The sequence below is a fragment of the Eubalaena glacialis genome, chromosome 3, assembly GCF_028564815.1.
Source record: "Eubalaena glacialis isolate mEubGla1 chromosome 3, mEubGla1.1.hap2.+ XY, whole genome shotgun sequence".
Classification (NCBI taxonomy): Eukaryota; Metazoa; Chordata; class Mammalia; order Artiodactyla; family Balaenidae; genus Eubalaena; species Eubalaena glacialis.
Genome location: NC_083718.1, coordinates 16,872,017 through 16,899,047, shown reverse-complemented (window position 1 = coordinate 16,899,047; position 27,031 = coordinate 16,872,017). Strand labels below are relative to the sequence as shown.

General features: G+C 36.5%; 1 protein-coding gene across 2 annotated transcripts in view; it reads right to left on the bottom strand.

Moving 5' to 3' along the window:
* Window positions 1-27,031, bottom strand: part of SPATA17 (spermatogenesis associated 17) — a 204,505-nt gene that overhangs the window by 141,182 nt on the left and 36,292 nt on the right. For both annotated transcript variants that reach the window (XM_061185311.1, XM_061185313.1), the window contains 2 exons: window positions 17,593-17,643; window positions 6,218-6,321 (listed from right to left, as the gene is read on the bottom strand). In XM_061185311.1, coding sequence (XP_061041294.1) covers window positions 6,218-6,321; window positions 17,593-17,643 — 155 coding nt within the window. The remainder of the gene's footprint in view (window positions 1-6,217; window positions 6,322-17,592; window positions 17,644-27,031) is intronic.

The following is a 27,031-nucleotide window of genomic DNA, read 5'->3' as shown; positions in this document are numbered from 1 at the left end:
CTCCAGAGGAAAGGGGGACTTAATTGGATTTCCTACTAAGATAGAATAACTGGAAAATAATTAATGGCATATATAATTTGCATATAAGACAAGAGGAAAAAATAAGGAAGATAGAAATTAACCAAAACAGCAATAAAGTAAATATACTCATCCTACATTAATTACTTTTGTAAGGAACCCTACTTCCATAATCACAAAAATGTAAATACTGATATAGATTCATCTAAAAAGAGATACAAGTGGAGGTGAGAAGTATAAGAGAGCTAAATCCTCCTCTACCATATTACATACAACTAATTTAAAAGATCTGAGGTGTAAAATCAGGCAATATCAGATCAGCATATAGTTTAGAAACATTCAGTGAGTACAAGAAGAAATAGCGGGACTTCCCTGGTGGCGCAGTGGTTAAGAATCTGCCTGCCAATGCAGAGGACACAGGTTCGAGCCCTGGTCTGGGAAAATCCCACATGCTGCAAAGCAACTAAGCCCGTGCATCACAACTACTGAGCCTGCACTCTACAGCCCATGAGCCACAACTACTGAGCCCACGTGCCGCAACTACTGAAGCCCACGCGCCTAGAGCCCATGCTCTGCAACAAGAGAATAAGTCACCGCAATGAGAAGCCCGGGCACCACAACGAAGAGTAGACCCTGCTCGCCGCAACTAGAGAAAGCCCACACGCAGAAACGAAGGCCCAACACAGCCAAAAACAAATAAATAAATAAATTTATAAAAAAATAAAAGAAGAAGAAATAGCTAAGAGAAGAAAGTGGTAACCATTAGGGACTGGGTAAAATAATGTGGTAAGGTGACTCTTTTATCTAATATAAAACATTTGTTAATAGGTAATATATTTAACAATATGCATGTGTTATGTTGATATATATTCTTCTTTACCATAAAATGGTAAAAGAATTCTAAATTAAAAAAGAAAACTCTAAGTTTGTGTTTTCATTGATTGTCTTTCCCAACTTTGTACTATGTTCTATTCTTTGCTTTTCCTTCGAGCTCTCTGAAAGACTGTTTTTAGACATGGCTTAATGTCACAAAATACTGACGACTTATATTGTACTTGATAATTAATGTTTCTATCAACTAAAAACATATATATATACAACCTAATTCATGAAATTTTATATGTTTGCTTACTTTGAATTAAAAATAGCCTCATATAAAACTGAATGTTAATTCTGTAATATCATAGGGAAGTATATATTTACAAATATTGGTTCCCTTTTTTTCTATCTTGTCCTTGATAATAATAGCTGCTATTTGAAGAATGTGAATTATATGCTCAATGTTTCCTATACTGCATGCCTCACAAAAATTCTGCAAAGTAAATATTGCTGCTCCAAAGTGTACAGATGAAGAACCCTAATTTCTGTAAGATTAAGTGACTAGTTCAAGGTTACAAAACTAGAGAGCAGCAGAACCATGATTTTAATCCACGTTGATCTGAGTCCAAAGTTAGTGTTCTTGACCACTCATTCTTGAATTTGTTAGCTTAAAGCTTTCATGATGTAACCAAGAGAAATAAAAACATACGGCCACACAGAAACTTGTCCGTGAGTGTTCACAGCACCATCATTCATAATAGTCAAAAAGCAGAAACAACTCAAATGTTCATCAACTGGTAAGTGGATAAATAACATGTGGCTTATCCATAAAATGGAATATTAATTGGTAGGAAAAAGGAATATAGTACTAATATATGCTACAAAATGGATGAACCTTGAAAACATCGGGCTAGGGGAAAGAAATCAGTCACAAAAGACCATATATTATAAGATTCAATTTATTTGCAACATCCAGAATAGGCAAATCTACAGAGACAGAAAGTAGATTAGGGGTTGCCTAGGACTGGGCAGGAATGGGAAGAATGGTAGGGGTGGGGGAGTGACTGGAAAGGGTATAGGATTTCTTTTTATGATGATGAAAATGTTTTAAATTGATTGTGGCGATGGTTGTACAACTTTGTGAATATATCAATGCTAACCTCCACAGAATTGTACATTTTAAATGGATAAACTGTACGGTATGTGAATTACATCTCAATAAAGCTGTTACAGAAAAAACAAAATAAACAAGTATATCCTTTAAAAAAAACTTTGCTGATGTATGCAAAGATAGGTAAAGAATTATACCCATAAAAATCTTTCTAGCCAAACCAGGGCTACACAAAATCAACATGCTGAAAAACTAATTTGCTTTGATGAATGACAAAATTACACTCAAAACAGACCTACTGTTATGCACTATTAGCAACCAACAACTACACTGAAGCATTAAACTTGGGGGAATATATTACTTTTAGCTTGAATTTCTGTCCAAAAAAGAGTCAGTTTTCTGCACTTCAAGCTAATATGTTTTATTAATGCTACTAATCTGTAACTCTGTAGCTAATTTTTAATTTCATTATATAATTTTCTCATTCATAACCTGGGGCAATTTTTGCATATCAAGCTAGATATTACAAAGAAATTGTCTACCAAATGCAAACTCAGCCTTAAATTAATCAATTCCATTTATCTTTGTGATAAGTCCGCTCTTGGTTAAAGAATATATTCTTGTGTGTATATATATATATAGTTTTTTACTATTAACTATAGAATAGATAAACTATTTCTATTAATGAAAGAGCAGATAAGCTAAAGTTAAGCCCAGTGTTGTCTGGCCTTGAATTGTGCAACACAATTCAAGTGCAAAATGTATTCTGATATAAAATATATTTTACTAATTTATTTTCTGTAAATGATTTTATCCTGTCCAAAGACAGAGGAATGCACTAGATCTTTCATATGTTCTTTGAAATTCAGAAACTATACATTTTAATGCTTGTTGGTATAAGTAATTAGGATACATCATAATTGCTTTGACACAATATTAAAGTTTGAAACATAATCTTGAAAAGACATCACATAAAAATATTGCCTTTCTCTACATCTGCGTCTTTATGCCTGTCCTGCCCCTAGGTTCTTCAGAACCATTTTTTTTTTTTTTTTTTTTGAGGACATGGGTAGGGGGAAGGGTAAGCTGGGACGAAGTGAGAGAGTGGCATGGGCTTATAAATACTACCAAATGTAAAATAGATAGCTAGTGGGAAGCAGCCACATAGCACAGGGAGATCAACTCGGTGCTTTGTGACCACCTAGAGGGGTGGGATACGGAGGGTGGGAGGCAGACGCAAGAGGGAGGAGATATGGGGATATATGTATATGTATAGCTGATTCACTTTGTTATAAAGCAGAAACGAACACACCATTGTAAAGCAATTATACTCCAATAAAGATGTTAAAAAAAAAAATTGCCTTAAGTTAATGTAAAGTAACTTTTGTCCTAGGCAAATGTTGAAAATCAACATGCTTATTGAACAAATACTATATGCAAGTCACTGTACATGGAAAGTATCCTCTAAGGTGGCCTCCAACAATCCCTACTCCAGAAGTCATCCCCTTGTGTGATCCTCCCCTTTGAGTGTGGGATGAACCTAGTCTCTTGCTTTAAATGAATAGAATACAGCAAAAGTGATAAGATGTCACTTCTGATATTAGGTTACCAAAAGGATGTGGCTTCCATCTTGGATGTATTCTCCTGTTCTCTGGTTCAGTTGCTCTGAGGGAAGCCAATTTCCATGTTATAAGCTGTCCTATGGAGAGGTCCACGTGGCAAGAAACTGAGGTATGCCAGTGGCCAATGGCCGGAGGAATTGAGGCTGATGTGAGTGAGCTTAGAAGTGGATCTTCCCCCAGTCGAGCCTCCATATGAGACGGCAGCTCTGGCCGAGAGCCAGATGGCAACCTCATGAGAGACCTTGGCCCAGGCACAGAGCAAAGCCCTCCCAGATTCCTGATAGATAAAATGATGAGATAATAAGTGTGTACTGTTTTAAGCTGCTTTGGGTGGAATTTGTTATGAAGGAAAAGGTAACTAGAGTCCTGATTCCAATGATTTTCAATGGAAAATAGGATAAAGAAATGTGAAGAAACAATCCAAACAAATCTGTTGTGTACAGGGAGATCAGCTCTGTGCTTTGTGACCACCTAGAGGGGTGGAATAGGGAGGGTGGGAAGGGGGGAGATGCAAGAGGGAAGAGATATGGGAACATATGTATATGTATAACTGATTCACTTTGTTATAAAGCAGAAGCTAACACCCCATTGTAAAGCAATTATACTGCAATAAAGATGTTAAAAAAAAAATCTGTTGCATATTCTTCCGTGAGAAAGAAGAAAACACTTTATTTCAGCTAAATTAATACCCTAATAGATATTTTTTAAATGTACCAGACTATTTAAATATAACTATTATGAAAAATGCAATTGAACATGCATGCCAAAACACAGGTGTAATCATGTCACTGCTCTCCTTAAAAAGGAAGTCCACTCCAAGCTTTAATATGGTCTAAAATGCCCTGGTATGTTATGGTCCCTGCTGGATTTATCCCTAGCCAATCCTTCCATCATGTTCCATGCACCATGTTCCTACCACCCCCAGAGCACAGTCCTAGCCCTTTCCCAACACTGTCTTTTTACAATACCCCATTCCAAGATAAAAATAACAACAATGATAATAATAGCAAAGGAACTACAAACAGTCTAGGAATAAATACAAGAACAAAGAGGGGGTAAACGATTAGGAAATTAATCAATGATGGAGAATATACACCTGAAAAAAATATGACCTCTAAGAGAGGTAGAAGTAAAAAGAATAAGTCCGTAATATGATAAAGAATACCAGGCTAAACCAAATTGTCAGCGCAGATACACCAGGCTCTCTAGTGGCTAGACATATTCCTAGTAAAATCAGGAACAAAACAAGAATAAATGGAAATATCTGTTGAACAGAAGAAACAGGCCTTTCTAAAACCACCTTCCACATGTTTGTCTCTTTGAGAACCTTCTCCTATTCAGGCATAGGACTTGGATGAAGCAAGTGAGGCCTCTAACATGTAAGATTTAAGGATACACTCTCAAGGCTGGGGAAGTGCAAGGTCGGCACCTGCATGACCCTGACAGTGAGCGCCTCCTTAACTTCTGTGCCTTAAGAGTCTCCCTGGCCTCACCCTAGGCCCAGTCCTGCTCAAATTCTCCCTCTTGCATCTTCCACTAGCTCTTTCCTCCTGACAAGCTCAAGTCTGCCATTTACAGATAGCCAGCCCATCAACAGACCTTTGGATTTCTTAGGAAGAAATTAAATAGCAGCCCCTGTGGCCCACATGTTTCTGAGTTTTCCAACTTTTCTCATTAACTAAATCCTATTCCAGCTTCCCCAAAGCTTCATTGCTACTTCCAAAGAAATCAGCTTTACAAATTCCCCATACTCAATCTCCAAAGACCAGACTCTTTTATACACACAACATATGCGAGAAAGTTAAAAGGCGGGAAGTTAGTTTTTAGATATTTCTTATGATATATATATAATTTTAGGGTCTCAGACAACACCTTTGTCTTAACAACTTAATGTCGATTGTTCTCTCTAGTTCAAAAAATGTTAAGAGTAAAATGAGATAATGTATGTGAAAACGGAAAGTAAAACTATTATGTAAATGTCAACTATGATTCGTCACTATTTTCTTTTTATTGAAATCTATTATAAGCATATGTCGCTTATATGTTATTGGAATGGGGCAATATTACAAGAGGAGAAGACTAGCTATTTTTGAAGTAATACGAAAACTTAGTACATAGAGCTTTGGTAAAGCTGAATGAATAGTGCTGCAATAACTTTAAATCTACAGAAGACATCGTCCTAAGGCCTAAATCCAGGTGTTATCTTTCTGTGTGTTTACAGAAATAAAAACCGACAGTAAAGCAGTCCATTTTAATGTGTTCCATAATGTTTTCTTCTTTGAGAGGCAAGTTCTTGCCGTTGAACATGTTCTGAGGATTGTCATACTTAAGCCTTCATCTATGTAATCCTTTTACAGATAAATCCATCTGAAAATGAGGCAATTTTACTGAAACTAAGCTATTTGCATAGTGTCAAGGTAGGCCTACTACACACATGAATAATCTAATTTACAGTCAAGAGTACAAGATATTTAAAAATACAACAGCCTCACATTGTTAAAGCGAATCAGATATCTCTCTTATCAATAAATTTCTGCCTAAAATATCACTTAGTTTTAGAAAGTATTCCTAAGTCTGATAATGATCAACATCTATGGAGTAACCTTTCTAAAATTGTGGCGAGTAGATGAGTGATTATACTACTCACCTAACAGCATCATTGGTCTCTGAAACAGCTTTCAGGTACTCCTTCAAATAAAAATAATTAAAGCAGTATTTCCGAATCTTATAGCCTCGCCATCGCCTCTGAATCTATTGAATTAAATAAAAAGAGGAAATATGCCAGTGAACATTTTTAGTGAAAACATTAATAATTCTTCAAAATCAAGGTAATGATGGATGATCCTATCAAATAAAGTCTTAGGCTTTTCCGCTAATATAACAGTTGCGAATATAGGTTGTACTCATAGATTTATTATAAAATATTATAAAGACAAAAACATACTCTAGGTTACTATAATTTTTTATAATATTTATCATTGTTTTACAAATACTAAATGTGAAATTAACTATTGAAAGATCAAAAATTTGCTTTACCAATTCCTACCTCTTCCACTTCCTGACCAAACAGATTTTTTGTTTTTCATAGCCAACAGGCTTGAAGATTGTATTTCATCTCAATGAAATCAATATTTTTAATGGACTCTTTTTTTGGCCATACCACGCGGCTTACAGGATCTTAGTTCCCTGACCAGGGATTGAACCCGGGGCCATGGCAGAGAAAGCACCGAGTCCTAACCACTGGACTGCTAAGGAACTCCCTTTAATGGGCTTTTTAAATTCAGTGCTATCAAAATCTTTAAACAAAATGTTGTCTTGTACCTTCATCATGACATTTTAATACTTCTTTAATAATAACAGTAGGTAACATCTATTGAGCTCTTATTATGTGTGAGGCACTATTCTGAGGGTTTTGTTTGTATGTACGCATTTAATCATTAGAACATTTCTATGAGATATTTACAGATGAGAAAACTGCTGAAAAGAGAAGTTATTCAATTTTCCCGTAATTATTCAGCTATTAGTGATGGATTCAGGAATCAAATTAGGACTCAGGGGGCCCATTCTCTAAACCATTGCAATATAGAACTGTGAACAAAGTGAACTGCAATTTTCAATGAACAAATATTTGTTGAAAGTATCTTTTTTTCTTTTATTGAGATGAGAGGAGTGTTGGTGTCTAAGAAAACATACTTAAGTGGGCTACTAGATGCCTTAAAAGCCCTAGTAATCATAAGAAGAATCAGTCAATCTCTTTAAGCTCTATTTTTGCTAATACAACCTCTATTAGAAAAACTCAAAACAAAAATTATAATGTATAGATCCTAATTTTGTAGAAAACCAAAAAAACCTCAACTTCTTTAAAGGAGTAGAAGAAGAAGAAATAGAAAAAATTGAAAAAAAATGTTAACTTAGCCTTGCATAAAGACTTAACTTCATCCTCTAAAATTTTCCAGCGGTTTCCATATATTTATGAATTATTCACATACTATGAACAATTCTTTTTTAGGATATGAAGTCCTTCCAATGTTTTTCAAAGTTAGCTAGGCTAGGAACACACATCTTTAAAATTTATTTTTTCATAGGAAAAAGTAATTAATAAGAGAATAAGCCTCAGTCCGTTGGGTTTTATCCCAAAAGCCTATGATTTTTTAACTATGTTGAGTTTAAAATTTTTATAACCTTGAATGCTGGATCTATAAGAATAAACAGGAAAAATATTTTACTTGAATTATGAGCCCTTATTTTTCTCTATTTTAAAATATGGCCATTTAAAAGGTATTTTACAATCTGAAATATTAAACATGAAGACTTTGAAGAAATGTTTCAGTCAACCTCCCAGTATGAGAATGACTAAAATAATTGAAGTTATGCAAAACCACTTATCTTACTGTTCTTATTATAAGAAAAATTAAATCAGAGAAATTAATTCTGCAAAGTAAAACTAAGTAGAATAACAAGCTAGTGTAACGATGTTATAGAATGTGTCTTTCTAAATATTTTTCAAATGATCTTAATTTAGAGCTTAATTATTTAAATAAAGAAAAATTATTTTTTCTAAAGTTCTATACTCAGTTTAGAAACTACCTCCCTCTAATTTGACCAAAATTGTATTATGGCTGGCAAAGAAAGAGGAGGAATTGATACAAAAACCATTTTCCTAATGAAAAAGAATAACCAATTGTAATATATATATATATATATATATATAAATTATACATGTGAATAATGACTATTTTCCTGGCTTATTTAATTGAATCATTACAGTATCATTCTGAGGCAGAGATTATTATTAGCCTTCTTTGATAAAAGAGGAAATTGACACTTAGAGAGCTTAAATAAATGCCTTGGGTCATACAGCTGGTTGGATGGCTTCACATGAATTTCAGCTTACTTTTATTGCATATACAGTATTAATTGTATTAAAGACAGGAACAGTTGTAAACAAAACTACTGATAGAAAATCCATCATCGGCAATAGAAGTGACTCAGGAAGCATGGGAAAATATTAGGATATCAAATACTGTTAAGGGATGGACTACCTATTACATGAAAACACCACTGAATTTTAAATCAAGTAAGATTAAATGTGTCAGAAAACATAAAAGATGCATGCTGAAGTACTGAGAAGGAAAGATGGAGGATGGTGGTTTATGATTAGGTCATGGCAGAGTAGTGGGGATGCCCACTTGGAGAAAAGAAGTTGAAAGGGCAAACTCTGAAACTGGCTGAAAAATCTGTGCCAGTAGGAAGGGAACTAACAGAGGCCAATGGCATGGGTTCCTTCCCACTCCACACTGAGCAACTAAACAAACAGCACTAACCACACCCTCAGAGCCCACCATTAAGCTCTCAGACAGTCTTCTAATGCACCAACTCCTTAAACATCTACCCAAAAGCATGCTACGATTCCTTTCCAAGACAAATCCTGGTATTCACAACTGGTTATTAAAGCTCATAATCGGTTAAGTGATGGTTAAGATAACAAATTAAAACTCATCCACACTGAAGTATAATAATCAACCTTTCAGTGCCTTTGTTAGAGGTGAGTGAGTGAAAACAGCTGGAAGAAGCTGGGCGTGTGAGTGGGTGAAGATGCCGCCATCCAGTGAAGTAAAGAATCTAAAATTTACTGAACTCCATGAATGTGCCAGGTATTAGGCTAACTGCTTTAAGTCTCATGGTAACCTTGTGAAGAGGGCATGATCTCCATGTTAAAAATGAAGAAACTGAGGTTAATAACTTGATTAAGGTCACAGCAATACCAGTAAAAGAGTAAATGACAGAGCCAGGATACAAACCCAGCTCTGTCTTATTCCAAAGCCCAGGCTTTTTCCACTAAAACATCTGAGGGATGTACTGTATAGAGAGAAAGAGTGTGTGCAATGCTCTTTAATATAAAAGACACCATTTTCTTACATTATAGGGAGCCCAGTTTAACCAATATCTAATTGATATAAGATACAAATAGCTGAGATTCTACCATACTTCCTGTTATAGGAACAAACGACATCTTAAATTTTGCCTATGTTTCCTGTTGATATCCCAGTACTAGTGAATAAACTTAATTTTTTTAAAACAAAGTACTTTCAAGAGGCAAAATGACTTTTGATAACAAAATGACTTTTGATAATTTCAAGGTGAGTGGGTTACGACTTCCAAAAACGGGCTAGTATTCATGTCCTTCAAAGTAATTAGCAACTTTCAGAAGTGATTGGTATAAAACAATTATTGTCATTGATCAGCTCTGAATAGATAATTTTAAACAAAGTCATTGCGTGCTCAGCAGATTACAGCTTGTTAACGGGTAAGTTCTAAATGACCTCTTAAGCTAGTCAAATCAATGACGCATATTCCTCATTAAGTAACATCAAAATGTAAGTGGTCTTATAAATAATGTTTATTTTAGGCACTAAAATAAATGGCAAAGCCTTGATATATCAAAAGCCATCTGTTCATAGAAAAGATTTTCCCTCCATTGGGTTTATTATTATTCCTCAAAATTCATAGTAATCTTAATGTTATCAAAAGAGAGAAAAAATGTTTTGGCACCTAAAATTAAAATTAAAACATGAAAGACAAATTCACTGATGATACCCTTCCCAGGACTAATGCTCTAAATGTATATGAGAGCATATAAATAGGACACATCATAATTATACTTTTACTTATTAGAATGTTCAACATTCTAGAAGACTATACAGTGAGCACAGAAAAGTGGGTTTACTAAATTTTCAAAGATAGGGTGTTTAAAACTAGTAATATCAAAGTTTTCATTCTCAATGCCACTACATTATCATGTCAAAAACATACCTATATATATGTTATATATGTTATATATATATATGTTACTCTAGTGGTCCTCTTGTTATTATAGTCCTTATTTTCCTTTAAGTGAGGATTTCTATCTGAACTAAAATGTCTTGGGGCACTAATTTCAAGTTAAGTCATTTAAAATAACTGCAACAATAAAGGATCGGTTGAGACACCCATGAATACCACTGAGAAAGTATATGTGATTGATCAATAACATGGACAAGGTTTCCAGGGTAAAAGAAATTCTACCTTAAACAATTAATTACACCTGCAGATCTTTAAAACTCTCTAAGTTTTAGATTATTAGCATTTTTCATTCCTCATAGATCTTTGAAAATGAAAGGAAAAAGTCTGATGGAACATATTTTTCAAGAGAGATCTCCAAGATACGACATATTAGCACTTCTTGAAATCTGCATTCATATGACCTTGTTCCAGTTAGGATTCAAGATGTGTGAGATGACCCAAAGGAGGCTTTTCAAAGGAATTGCAAGGAATCAGTAATGCTTAGAGAGTTTACCTTTGTTAACTTCTAAAGTCTGTGCCAGATTATATATCCTCATTAAGTTGAGTTTATTGAAGACCAGTATATTCTAAGAGTTAATTTATGAAGGGAGAGATCCGCAGTTGAAAAACAGCAGTCCTAGTAACGATTTGGTGGGGCTTCTAAAGTTTTAACAAAGTTAGAGTCCTCTTTTCTTTCCACTAATTTTTCAGGGTCCAAAACAGGTATGGCAGAGGTTCAAATACAACCAAATTCAAATTTTTGGATCACAAAAATCTATGTGATCTGCACCTTATACTCCATACAGGAAAGAAATGACAGATTCTCTTTCATCGTTTGCTACATCCTATACAAAAATCCATTTAAAATTGTAGCAAGAACGGTGTTTTACCTGGGGCTATGATAGATGACAAATCCAGATGCTAACAATAGCAATATGTGAAGACCACAGCTCAAACATTCATTTATAAGGTGAAGTTTTTCATCCTAAGCCATCCAATTCTGCCTACAAGGGGAAGCACGTGACACTGAATTGGGATGTCTCAATTTGGTTTTCAACGAACTATTACTAAATTTAGAATTCCCTGAGTGAAATGTACTACCAGTAAGAATGCTCATGAATTACCAGGGTCATGGGGTCAGGCAACCAAGAAAACCAGAGTGTAAGCAATAAAATTTCCCTAACAGCTCAGTCGAGGGTTCATATAGCTGCTCTCATCCAGATTTTTGAAGAAAGGAGAAGAAGACTAGAAGTAAAGGCAAGTCTATACGTGACCAGAAATAACAGGAATGTGGGTACCAGACCTCTTGGGTTCAATTCCTAACACTGTCACTTACTAGCTATGTGACCTTGGGCAAGATACCTTTCTGCGATTCCATTTTCTCATCTTTCAAATTGGAATCATAATGATACCTACCTCAGAGAGTTGCTCATGTCAGACAATATTTAAAATATTTAAAATACTTAGAATGGTGCCTGGAGAGTGGTACCTGCTATTCAATTGCTAACTGTTTTCATTATTATTTACCAATGGTTCTGACTTACCAAGGTTTGGAGTTACGTGGTATTGCAATCTTGTTCTTGCATATATGCCTCAGAGATATAGAGCTCTCATTGGCAGTTGGTTTGACTAAGGTATACTCAGGTATCCACCAGCTATATCCATTCACGCTTGGGTAGTAAGTATGAAAATCTGGAACCATTCTATTGGGGAAATGGGGGCCTCGAAAACACAGTTGAGGCTGAATGGACGTATCCCTAGAAATGGAAGAATTAGATATAAGACATGTGCCACTCCATACAACAGGCTTCATCCTGGATGGGGTCAGCCAGTAAACAAAAGCCATAAAGAAAAAAAATCCTAAATGTCGAGAACCATGAATCAAAGTACTGGAGAAAAGGAACAAGTAAAAGACCTTAGGATGGATGAAATAATTCCACTAAACTGCACTTTTTTTTTGCTACCTGTGGATATTTATAAATGGGCTTTCTACACATAAAGTAATTTTGCCTTTCGTCTTTATATTATTAGAAAACTGATTCTCCAAGCCCTGTGTTTGGAGGGTCTGACGTGACACCCAAGTGCTTAAGTAGATGCTCACTAGCATCAGAAATGGAGGGTCAGTTCTACGCCAGGCTGTACAAAGATACACAATCGTACATCTAGGTGGAACAGGGAGAGAAAGAAGTTGAGTAGATGAATCAACTCATGACATTTGTATAAGATACTAAAAGCTGTTCAAAGAGTGAGAACTGAAAAAAAAAAGTTGGAGGCCCAATTTAAATGAGCTCCACAGAGCAGCAGCCAAGATGCTGGAGGAAAAGCAGAACCCTAACTGGAGTAAATTCAAATTAAAGACCAAAAAGGCAATAATGCGTCGCACGGAGAAACAGGAGGAATAGGGCCCCAGGAGCTAAGATAAAAATTTACTGAGCAATTTATTGCTGTATTAATTGACTGTCACTGGCCTAGCTGCAAATCAGTCGCAGGGGTTTTGTACAGGCACACTGTGGGTTCTGACAGCAGCTGATATCCTAGCAAGCCTCCTTCAAGCCTGTACCTGTTATAACACTTTGGCAACGTCACGAAGCTCTTGAGGTCTTCCATTCACACATGAACTGCACTGACCAAATATTACCTTCCCATGTCCAGTTTATCCACACCACCTAGCCTAGTCGGGCACTCAAAAAAGCCTTAAAGATCTACCAGCAAAGGCTTAAATAATTTCCATCAAGGCCGCCAAGGGACCTAAACAAAGACTATTTAAAACAAACAACTTTTTTACTCCTTGTTTGAAAAAGCATGAGCCAACGTTCATTGATTTATTCACGGACATTTATTTAACAACCTAGTATAAGCCAGGAACTGTAGATACAAAGACTAAGAAAATAGGATCCGGGCCCCAAGAGACTTACAGTGTTTGGGGGGGGGGTGGTGGACACAGGCATGTAAATTAGTAAGGATAATAAATTGTTACAGGTTCTACAACAGAAGTATGTTGATGGTAAAATAGGGACATTAAAAAAAGGAGAGTGATCAATTTTACACGGGTAGGGGGATGGTAAAATCTTTAGAGAAAAGGTGACCTTTTAAAAAATAAAGGCAGCAAATCAAGATATGAATATCTATGACATTAAATAATCACATACATATAATTTATTATTCTTCATTATAAAAAAGCAACATCTATTTAGGAATGGATTAGCTACAAATGAAAAATTTAAATTCCTTCTCTTTTCAGAAATGCTCCACTAGCCTCTTTGACAATTGAATATAACTTGTCATGCTAGGAGTCAATAGTCAAATACATAATTTGCAATTGACTCAGTATATGAGGCAGAGTAAGACAAAAGTTTTTTTATTTTCTACTGTATGATTTAGGTGCATATATAAAAATATATCTGTCTGAATATTACTGGCCATATAGATTTCTGGTAGTTATCTGTTACTCCTAGAAATTCTTCCACCTGTACACTCACTGCCACCCACATTTTAATCACTTAAAGGGTAGCTCTTTTGAGCAAAGTTACTTCATAGCTTAGAAACTGAAAAGGCAGAGTTGTAGCTAGTACAAGTAAAACTTCAGCTGCTGGTATCAAGCTAGGGTTGTAATCTTCAGATGTGTACGCCATGAAGGTATGTGGACCACACATTGGTCTCTTCAGCCTCTCATTCCCGCAGAGAGACAAATTTTCAGAGCACCATCTTGCAAAAATTCCACTTACAAATAGATCTGCCCAAGTCCATTACAAATAAGTTCAGTTCCAGTCATGTGATCACTCAATGCTAAAAATTAATCTTTGTTAGGTAATCACATCAGCCTCTGTGCCAGCAAGCCTCATTCCTGATTCCTCATTACCAAGTTACCAAATTAACTCATCCAAACCTCTGAAGGAAGTCTTTGAACATCTTTGTAGAGAAGGGTTTCTATTATAAATTTCCCACAGTAGTATTTACATACTCCACAGAGCCTTGCAAAAATTCCTGAGTGTCTTTAGTGGATCATTTCAACCTCTAGGTAATGCTCAAGTCTTCCTTCCCTTTGCTTTAATGACCTCTGCATTCCCACCTCTACTCTTCTCTCCTGGAATGTGTCAAATAAAAAACAAACCTGGGGCTTCCCTGGTGGCGCAGTGGTTGAGAATCTGCCTGCCAATGCAGGGGACACGGGTTCGAGCCCTGGTCTGGGAAGATCCCACATGCCGCGGAGCAGCTGGGCCCGTGAGCCACAATTACTGAGCCTGCGTGTCTGGAGCCTGTGCTCCGCAACAAGAGAGGCCGCGATAATGAGAGGCCCACGCACCGCGATGAAGAGTGGCCCCCGCTTGCCGCAACTAGAGAAAGCCCTCGCACAGAAACGAAGACCCAACACAGCTATAAATAAATAAATAAATAAACCCAAAGTTAAAAAAAAAAACAAACAAACCTGGACCTAGCAAGGAGAGACTTGATTTGAAAGAATTACTGCAAGAAAGAAGGGGTGAGTGACTCCTGCAGGGGTAGAGGTGGACTATTGCGATGAGGAGAATCTTTGACCATAAGATTTGCAAACATGGCGAAACTTAGGCAAAAAGAGTTTTCCTTTAATAGGAAGGTGTGAACAAGGCTGGAAAGAACCTGATGTGGGGAAGTGGGATAAAAGGGTGGCATAATCATATAGGAGATCTGAGAATGCTTTACCCTGAAGCCCATTCTCAAGAGGAGGTACTAAGGAGATGCCGTATGCTGGCTAAAGTTCAGGGACCTAGGCGAAGGAGAGAACCTTAAGCATAGTTTGGTTAATAAACATGTTTTTTCCAGTTGATCGATGGAGACAAGCAGTTCAGCTAATCATTTGTGAGGTTAAAAAAATGGGAATTTGGGGGACTGTGTCTGGCCTTGTCATAGGTAAACAAGGGACCATCCACAGCTAAGTCATATGGGGAAGGGTGGATTTTTTTGCAGTAAGCTGTTTCCAAAACACAAAAGAGTTGGGGGGGAGGGGTTTAAACTTTTCTGTTTTCTAGGATCACAGGACTTAGGGAGAGTTCAACATTGTCTGCTGATGTTAAGCAAAGATGAGGTAACCCTGGGCAATACTATTAGGTGTGACCGAGCAGGACCCTATGGGGCCTTCCCAGAACTGACCCACACCCCGCGTCCTCCATCTGCCTCTTGTCTGTAGAGAAGCTTTAGCCTCCTAGGCCTTCCCCAAGTTCCAAAGAGTAAATTTAATCAGAGAAAGGAGAAAATGCAGAAAGAAAGGAAAACAGTCAAGCAAGACAAAATAATAATAGTTTAGCCATTAAACAAAGTTAAGGACCTTTAGTTCCTCCTCAAGGACTATAGATAATATTCTGAGCCATATGCTTTGAGCTGTTTTGCAGATACTGAACCCCCCACCAAACAGAAGAAGTTAACTGTATGTTGCCCGCAAGCACGGAGACCCCAGGCCAGTTGGAACCAGCAGGGCGATGATGTCGACTCCTGATGACCTCACCACCAACCAATCGGAAGAATGTTTACGAGCTGATCACACACCCCACAACCCCCCTCCCTCACTCTGTCTTTAAAAAGCTTTCCCTGAAAGCCTTCAGGGAGTTCCGGCCTTTTAAGCACTAGCTACCGGGAACCGTTGCTTGGTGCCTGCAATAAATGCTCCACTTTCCTTCACCACAACCCGGTGTCAGTAGATTGGCTTTACTGTGTATGGGCGAGCGGACCCAAGTTTGGTTCAGTAACGTTAGGAAATGTAGATTTTAGTATGATGTTAGAATAAGTCAAAAACACTGCCTTCTGAGTGGCTTGGTTTGATATGAGTTTCTTAGATATACCCCGTCAAGGTAAAAGGAATCTTAATGATTCAAGCCAGATCAGAATTCAATACAAAATTTGGGGCTAAATAATAAACAAGAGAATGCATTTTTCTAACCCTGACTCCTGTGCCTCTGTCTCCCTTGGTGACCTATGGTGATCTATGGGGACGTCTAAGCCTCCCGCCATCAACTGCTTTAGGTCCTCCGTCATCTATTGCTTTTTACTTTGCAGACGTATCTGACAAAGGGCATGCAGAAAAGAAAAAAATCTAACACTGTTTTAGGCTCAGAGGTTAAGTCTTTGGCAGAGCTGTACAGAGAATCAGAATCTCCTAAATTCCCAGACTCAAGCATTCCCGTTAAAAGATGAAAGCCACATTATTTTCTTATATTACTGGATTTCTAAGAAAGGTAAATATAGCCCAGTGCATCTGGAGTATCTGCCTCTGGAAAAGAAGCAAAAAAGATCTACTTCTTCCTCTTCTTTTTTTCCCTTACACTACAGAACCACCGAGAGGTAGACAGATACTAGAGATCTGCCCTGGGCTGGGCTCCAACACACTCACATCTGCATAGGAAAGTCCCTTACCAAAGCAGTGTAAGTCAGCAAAATAATGTTAATTCAACTTGCCTTAGTTCAACACAGGACTTTCAGAAGGTATTTTACTATCTTTCTTCACCCAAAATAAAATCCGTTATTAGCAGAAGCAAGAATTAATAGATTAATGAGAGAGAATATAATAGGGTAACATTAAAACATAGGTTTTAAGGACATTAATGAAATTCACTTAAGTAATTTCCCCATTTATAATAGCTTCACAATTAAGCTAAAATCATATTGTCTGATACAAAAGAAATTATACTTTTGTCGTGGCTCTTCCCCAAATCTCAGCAGAAACCAAGGAAGCCTCATAATCGCTAAATTCAGCTTCCTATTAGGCAAATAACACATAAAAGTGAACACAGAAATGATAGAAATAAAACTTCTAAGCTGGAAACTGACTTTATTACTGTGAAATCATATGAATAATTTCTAATTGATTTGTATTGGGCAGGAATCTTATATTCCAGAGCCATGCTCATCTATTTATCACAATATTTTATATGACATATGGAAACTAATACATTGCTTCATTAATATTTACAGTCTTTCTCTAGTCATGGCTCAGAGATATTTAACATTCTAAAACATAAGCATTGATAATTACATGTTTTACATTTTACTCTAATTTTTAATACTGCCAAGACTATTTAGTACAGCTAACTTTTTAACTATGTACTCTTTTCTCTCTTTACCATTAGCATATCAATCAAATTTGCATTATTCTGGTTTGCTCATTTTATTAAAAGTGAATTCAGGGCACAATTGACTTTTCATTTGTTTAACAAGTGAAGAAATATTTACCCTGACAGCCATTGCATTGTAGAGATTCATCTTCATAGTGTAATATGCTAACTGTGAATCGAGAAAAAAAAAAGATGGCATATATTTTAGTTTCACACAAAGACAGTGCAGCCTATTTTTACATATAAAAGATAAGAATCTTTATACATAATACATAATAAGAGTTCTATGCTTAGAAAAATGAAATCATACTTTGTATTGAAGAGATAGGCTTCCTAATACATAATGCAGGCTTAACCAGAAAAATCTATGGTAGTCAAACTAGGAGCTAATGGAGATATATGATCATAAAATGCTCTCCGCTGAGTTTGATAATCAATGGTGCTCTACTGAGAATAGAATAACAAAGCAGAAATATTCACAAGTGCTGGTGACACGTAGTATTGTATGATTTATTCACTGGGGTTCTTTTAGCCAAAACTCACAGAAACATAAAAGGAATTCATATTTCAAGACGTCTGGTTTAATGAAAAATTCAAAGAAATGCTGTCTTCAGTCGAAATCGTTCAAGGATATGGATGCAGAGATGGAGCAAAATTGTGCCTTCCAACCATCTGTACAAAATGTTATGTACTTAGCTGCCTCCTGAGTAATCCTTGGGAATTTTGTTTCACTTAATATTCATTTTAACACCATAAAATCATAAATACAATGATATCATGTTACAGCAAATCCCCTGACATAATGAAGACTTCCTAAAGACTTGGTTTCTTTCTAGTAGAGACACATTTGTCTTTTAATGCACGAATCTCTGTGACAGTAAATAATCATTTAGCAACATAGCTTATTTCAATGAAAATATTGCTTTAAATAAAACTTACACATCTGCTCTTTCAATTAAAAAGATACAATTAACATAATTCATGACAGTACAATAAACATTGAAATACATATTTTTTCCACACAAAATAGAACTTTATCCATTTTATTCAGTCAAAACTCACCAGACTAATATAAACTTGAACTTAGGTAATAGGTGTTATGTTTCAGCAAAAATCAGAGATAAGTGCCTTAGCCTTTTATATAGGGGTTTTCTTCCCTGCAACAAACAGGAATTCATACAAAAGGGTTTCACTGTAATTAGTATTGTTTGAATTGCCTGATCTGATCCAAAGCAAATTGTCTGTGGAGAGCAGCAGGGCTGGATTAGTTATCAACAGTCTGAGCAGTTAGGAAACAGTTGGCTGCAATATGTTATTTACAAATGAACACAATGATGTTACTTCATTTTAAATTCTCTTTCTTCGTTATGGCAAGCAAGGCATAATTCTTGGTGTTTGAGGTCAACTTAAAATATTTACTTAGAGTACTTCTTCAAGGCAAATATAACCATTAAATATTTTTACACAGAAGAAACATATTGGAAATCATATATTTGAGAAAGTTGGGTTCAGAAAAAGATATTGTTTCTTATCTTTTTTCATATTGCTGTTCAGTCAGCAGCAGTGAGCATTAGCGAGCTTTCAAGCCACAGACCTGAGTTCAGGTCCTGACGTTGCTCTTACCAGCTGTGCGGCTTGAACAAGTTACTTGAAGTCACCCAGTCTTGACGTCTAGCCTTACAAAACGGGACATCACATACTCCGTGGAGTTCTTGTGAAGAATAAAATGAGATAAGGTATTTAAGGTGCTTGGGACATAGCTGATGGTCATTAGGAAAGGGATCATCACTGTTACACATTTTGCGGCTAAAAGTATGTAATTTAACTATAAGTAAAATTCCAAAAGGTATAAGAGGTTAAATTTTATTCTGAACAAGGAAGAGATATAGGTTTGAGCCTAAGAATTTTGAATTTTATAGTTCAAAGGTGGGAAAGCACTTTATTCCAGGTTATCATTCTCATGTGAAGCACAGATGGATGTTACATTGATTCTCAATTCTATAGCCCAGACCTGAAAGTACCACGAAAACATTGTATGATCCACTTATATGAGGTACCTGGATTGGTCAAATTCACAGAGACAAAAAGTAGAATAGTAGTTACCAGGCACTGGGGGAAGAGGAGGAGCTAGTGTTTAGTGGGTATAGAGTTTCCCTTTAAGATGATGGAAAAGTTTTGGAGGTTGTTAGTGGTGATACTTGCAAAACAATGTGAATGTACTTAATGTCACTGAACAGTACAGTTAAAAATAGTCAAAATGATCAATTTTATGCTATATGTATTTTACCACAATTTTAAAAAACACTAAAAAATCATTTGTGAATGTGAATCATGCATTTCCATAAGCTACCTATGAGACACATTGGACACTTTGAAATTTTGTAAAATACTGTCTAAGTCTCTATATTTCTATTCTGAGCAGTGATGATTATTTGTTATACTAATATTTGTTCTTTTGGTTACATGAGTAGTTAAATTATAATTCATACAAAAACCCTTGTTCTTAATATTATTTTCCAGGATTCTGTCCTAAAAGTTTTTTTTTTTCCATTCCATGGAGTTGGATAAGCAAATATATCACAGCTACTAAATATTGATAACATATCCAAGAATGACAGACTATAGTAATTCATCAGCAGAGAAAAATCCTAAAATTTTCCTTAATATATATTAATTTCCTATTTTATCATTAAGGTACCAAGTCTATTTTAAAGAGGAAGACTGAAGATCTGGGGTGAAAATCAAGCATAAAAGATGATAAATTTCAATGTAATGAAAACATGATGCTCAATTATAGATGTTTCCCAACTATTTGTTGACTAAATGAAGGAAGGGGAAAAGAGAGGGAGGGGTAGAAAGAAAACAGGGAGAGAAAGATAAACAGAATTGATATGTTGCATTTACAACAGATAGAGTAGGAAGAATTCCTGGGATGAAAAACAGCATTTGAACACTAAATAAACCACTTGTTCGCCATATGGCCCTTGTCATGTCACCTAGCTCAATTTTCAGAAGGCTTCTGAAATTTTTTCTGGAAGTTGTATTCCTTTTAAAATCGATTTTCTGAGTGGTCAGTATCCATGTGGACCTTTTGGACAGGGCTGCTATTCAATGGGATTGGACCATGATATCAATGGGAGCATGTCTCATGTTTGAGTTTCCGTTTTTTCTACCAGATGAACTACAGTGCAGGGGCGGGGGTGGGGATAGGTTAGAACCACTCTCTTAGAGGTCAAGTGATATTCAAAGCTCACCGCACCAGGTCCCAATTTTGTTCTCCGATTATCTCCCACCACGCCACTCCTTTAAACCTCAATCTGATCAAATTATTATCTTTTCTTCTTCACGTCCTACTACTCCCCTTGCCTAAAATGTCTTATCATCCTTTTCTAGCTGTCCAAATCCTCTGTCTCCTGCTGTTCTCACAAACATTTATAGGAGAAACCACCTTTGCTCCCCCAGTCTAAGCACCAGCAACTGGAAGAAACTGCTGGCATTCTCTCGGCTCCAGTGGATACTTTCAAACCATTTCAAACCAGTAGGAAGTACTCCTTTAGAAGCAACAACAACTACCACGACAAAAACCCAAAGAACAAAAAACCTCACTGTTTACTCGCAAACTTCTCACATTTATCACTCTCTCTCCCTTTTTGGTTGTCACCGGTCCTCAGGTCTCTAGGTACCTCTCCTTTCCCCTCCTCGCCTCCCCGACCTACTCCAATAATACGCTCTAAATGTTTTGACACCAAGCTAAAGGTCTTATTCTTCACCACAACTCCTGCCATATCTTGAGGCTTTTCAAATTCACATATACAACACACTCAATTACCTGCTCTCATTATTGCCTGCCTTTCCCAGTCGCAATGACATCCACTTCCCATTACCATGTTCCAGATCCTGTGAACTACAAATGTTTCTCCTCTTAAGTCTTAAACTCGGATTGCAAATTCTTCTCCTTAAATCCCTGATGGCTTAATTTCTATTAAAGGCTTTTCCACCTAGTAGACAGATCTAGTACAGGTATGTCCTTCTCCTCAGTTTCAAGTTCCTTCTTCACATATGTTCATATACAATGGCTACATTGATATTTTGCTAATGAACATATCATAAATTAACTAATCTTTCCATTTTGTTGAGCATTTAGGTTGGAAACCAAGAAAACCGGAGTTTCAAACAGTCAATCATTTTCAAAAACAGAACATTTAAAGTAATACATATTTATAATAAATTTGAGTAACACATCTATATGAACTTGACCAGATCAACTGGCTTTATTTGCTAGACTGGGCAATACAGAGGAAATATTTGCATTAAAGTGATGACTCTGGAAACTTTAGAAGCCATGCACATATGGATAACAGATCTGGGGAGCCTGTGCCTTTGTTATTTTCCACTTCAGTGCCATCCTCATTTCATAATTTTGAGTATGATCATTAAAATGATTTATTATCAAATAATCATGAGTATTTTGTGCATATGCTTTGCCTTGTTCGCTGGCAACTGATACCAATCTGGTCGTTATCAACAGCCGATTGTTAAAATAACCTTCCGTCTTCCACACACGCAAAAAATTAAAAGCCAATTATATTATTTTTCACTGTTATTATTAATGTAATCTTTAAAAGCAGGTAAACTAAATCTAAATCATATTATTATAATGAAAATATGTTAGTAAAGTTTTAAATTTATATTAGCAAAGTCAGAGTCTTAAGTTATCCAGCCTTTGGTATTTATTTAAAATGCCAGATCCTGAGGGGAAAAAATAGATTATGTTTCAGTTTTCTGCTCTAACACTAAAGAGTGATAAATGTTGCCTCATTAACATATAATTGATTTGGAAGCCTTATAAAGAGATTTATAAAGAGAGTTGGGCTATAGAAGGAACATTCATTTATCTAATGAAGAGAAATAAAAATGTCCGTACAAGCAACCGTGTCAATCTCATCAGTTTTAAAAATAATGACTGAAATTTTATGTATTTTTACTATTCATTCAAAAACAAACCTGCTGGTATTTATCATGACAACGCAAAATGGGATTTGATAGCAGATGATATCCTTTGTTCCATTTAAAGTTAATAGAATTTCTTTCCATTGTTACTCTTTCAAATACTAATCAAATATGAAAACTTTGTGAGAAGAGCAGTAAAATGATAAGTAGTATATAAGTATTGTGAGCCTTTTCAGCAATAAATTAAATTATTTTTATAATTTGAAGAATAATCTATTTTTAATGAGAATTATCTTTATAAATTAATCAGTTCTACCAGAGGCTATTAATATACTTTAACAAAAAGTTTTAACCAAGTTCTGTTAATGTGGTGCCATATATATGTTATTCACCGAATGATCTCAATTTAAAAACATAACATTGAGCTGTTTAGAACTACAGTTATATATATTTATTTCACAATAATGCATATAGAATTAATCACGTATATCAGGGTAGCTGCTCTCAGAGTGTGGTGACTAAAAATAGTGTACTTGATATTAAACATCATATAAACTATATAATGGGGAAATTGAAAAGGATAACAAGATGCATACAGCTGTCCTATTAGGTTATATTGATGAATTCACTCAGGTAACGCTCAAAGTGTTAGTTTTCCGAAAGAGGCAGATGAAATATTTGAACATTTTTCTGGTACTATCGCCTACAGAAATAACTATTTTCACTTCACCATTTATGAAATAAAGCAAAAAGTGGTAAGGACAAGCTATAAAGAACATTATACAGTTGAAAACAAGAAGGGGACCAAAATAGTAGGACCATTTGAGTATCCAGTGGGAAGCGCAGGTTGTAGTAAAATCATAGCAGGAATTCAGGAGGTCTGGGATGCACGTGCACTGAACACACACACCAGGTGACTAGAAATCCATTGTTAATAAAAAAGAAGAATCAGAGCACATCCTCACTAACAGGGAAAGGTTTTTGAGGTTGTGAATCAACAGTCCTCGGTCCCTACGACGGACAAATTTGGGTTATGTCGCCAGATACGTCAGCATGAAAGTCAGCAGGAAGACCTGAATGGACATTGAAAATTAAAATAAACAAAAACAATAGTCATCCAGGAAGCAAAAAATAATCAAATCAGAAAAGAAAACTGGAATGGCTCTGTTATCGTGGGTTAGTGAGGGCACCATAGTGAAGAACGCATAACACTATAGGACTGGATAAGTTGACTGGTGTTGCTGTGAGAATTATTTAAAAGCTGGATAGAAATATTCTTGTATAGTAGAATTTTGAGGGAGGCTGTCTAAAATACAGAACTTATCTAAAGAGATCCTAGGGCTTCTGACTTTCCACAGTTCACTTTGTTTGACCTTTGCCACACGTGAGACTGTTGATAACTCCAAGTTTTCTAACAGTTTTCTCCTCTGCTTCCTGTGATATTGTGTCTCTGTTTTTCTGTTATCTACCGATAACTCCCTTCCTCTGCCTAAATCCTACTAATGCATTCCACAAGCCTCAATCCTTGGCCCTCTGCTCTACTGTTCAGATACTTTTCCATCAGGTAGAAAATCCTGCCATCTTATAATGATGGCTCTAAAACCTTTATCTCCAGCTCTGACTCTTCACCTAAAAGTCCGCTTTAATAAGCTTTTGTTCAGTGCTAATTATAATGTGCCAGACACTCTTCCGAGAGATAGCAAAATCGCCTTACAAGACACCACCACATGGAGGTGTCCTAACATCATCACAAACTCAAAATCTCAGAACACCTTTTTGTAAAAGCTTCTCTGAGTGTCCCATTTAGAATGTTTTCTTATCAACATCCATGCTTTTGTTGTCATTACAACCATTAATCAGCTTTGCTGAGATAAAAATGCAGCTATCTTACTAGCTTATAAAACAAAAAGTTTATTTCTTACTCACATCCCTGTGGCTATGGCTCACAACACATGGCTTAGCCCAAAATCAATGAGATGGGGAGGAATCATTCTTTTATGAGGAGGCGGGTAGGGAAGAATTTTTGGCACACGTGGATACCAATGACCAGCTAGGTTGACCATAGCGAAGCCTTCCAACTTATATCCCGGTGAGTTATTAATTTATCCAGTTAGCAAAAAATTCTACAGGCTTTCGATGTGACATTTACTGTGATCGTTTGAGATATAATAAATAGAATAGTCATTGCATCTCAGGAGCTCCCAGTCAAATAAGAGATGTAAATAAACAAATGGGTCACAGTGACACAAACATCTACAGGAGTAAAGCATGAGGAAGGCACACCTAGTATCTGCAGTCTCCTACCATTCTATACTCAGCCTCAGGAGATCCGGAAGGTTAATCCGTAAGTAAAGTCTTGAAGGATGAATAGGGATTCAGACCAATGGGAGGCAGGTCAGAGTGAAGAAGGGCATTCCAGGCAGAGTAAACAGCATTTGCAAAAAACCTGTAGGGCATGACGTATCTTGGTGTATCATGGAAAGTGGTTTAACGTGTCCAGAGTATGTTTATACAGGTTTAGCAAGAAGTGAGGTTAGATAAGCAATCATGAGACTATGAAAACGTGACATGTCATGTTGAAGAGTATGAATTTTGTGCTGTATGCTACAGTGAGGACTGTGGGCATGGGAGTGAAATTATCAAGTTTAGGTTGGAATCAAGAGATTTTCTGAGGGACAATGCAAAGTATTTGATGACTGATAAGAGAGAGAGGGTGGGGAAAAGAAGGTGCTGGGGAGTCAAGGATGACTGTGGATTTCCAGCTGAATGGTTGTACCATTTACCTGAATAAAGGAATATAGAAGGAGGAACAGATTGGGGGTAACTGAGGGACCTCTAGAGAAGACTTTTAGTAGGTACTTAGCATATGGATCTGCAGGGATCAGGAACTGAGAACCTTAGGCCCATCATCTAATCACCCTGAGCCTCCATGTCTCCACCTATAAAATGAAGATAAAACACCTGCACGTTCTACTTGACAGACTGTTACTGGAAAATATGAAACAATGAATGTAAAACATGTGTTTAAACAAGAAAGTCCTTTAAAAATGTAGGAAGTTATTTTATTAAAGTCACATTCAGCTCCTTACCAACCGGCCGCTACTCCTCAAATACTCTGAGCCATCTAGATCAACATCCTCACCATTTCCTGTTACACCATGCTCATTCCCAGTTTCAGACCTTCATTCACGCTGTTCCTAACCGAAATGTCCTTCCCTCTCCCCAGGCTACAGTCTACTGATGCCCCGAGGTTCAGTGCAAGTCTCACCTCTTTGACTTTTGGAGATAGCATTAACTTCTCACCTGAGCGCTTATTACTTGCCTGTGTGTGTTTGGTGGGGGGAGTACCTTTTAAATTGACTTTCCTTTTTAATTGATTTATTTAACAGATAATATATTCACAGTGTTTAAAATTCAAAAGCTACCAAAGAATTTACAGTAAAAAGTCTACTTCCTACGCTTATTCCTCAAGTTCTCTTCCCCCCTGGCACTTAATATCATCAGTTTTTTGTGATCCTTCCCCAGACAAGCAAATTAAAATCAGTGGCTTTCAGATCATGCTCTGGTGGCTCAGATGACAACAGAGGCCACAGGGAAAGAGACCAAGCAGTTCTATTTCTTCAGCTTCCAAAATAGCTGCACTGTTTGTACTTACTTTACATACAGGGCTAAAAATTTTGCTAAATTTTAGTAACAGCAACTGTTACTAAAGTTTTAAAATTGCTAACTATACCATTCATTTTGTAGCCTAATATATACTATATGGCATTTTTATTATTATTGTATTGATATATAGCTGTTAGGCAAAAACAAAAATTTATGCAGAATAAATTTGGAAATGGTGGTTTAAACAATTACTATAGGACTATGTGTGTGACAGGACAATTAATGTAGATTCAAACACTATCCTTAACTCATGGCCCAATCCCCAACCCACGAAAGTAGCGGGTCCTTTTATGCATTTTTGCTTCAGTCCATTTATATGTGACTGTCCATCCCTGGCTTTGCTGCCCTAAAATCTGAGCTCTGAGAAATTACACTGAGGGTGTGCGGGGATGATAAGAGGAGAGGTGTGAGCAGAAAAAGAGAAAAAACGGAGTAAATATTCCACATGCCTGGGAAAGAGCGGGGTGTTAGCTTTTGTAATAAGAAAATACGACACTGGGCATTTTTATTGCTCCTGGGAGGTGGCTAAAACTCTAGGGATAAACTTGGTGGCAGCTGTGGAAGAGACAGGATTCTAAGCACTAGGGACGATATCAGCTTTGGCAAAAATTCCCTTTCCCTTTATGTGGCCCAGTAGCCATGGAGTCCTCCAAGGATGAATCCTGAAGAATCAAACACACGATCTCGGACAATAGACATCTTATGAATGAAGACTCGACAAAGGTAAGAATCTCTGCTATGTTGGCACTACTTAAGTCTCACAGGACTTCTGTATAAACCAGAGAAGGGAAATCTCCAATAATGACTGAGATTGAACTGCCTATCAAACCTATATATAAGGGTTTTGGAATCAAACCCAATTGGGTTTGGACTTTTCTCCACTTATCACTAACAGTGTATCCTTGGGGAAGTAACTATCTCTGAGCCTAAAATTCCTCATC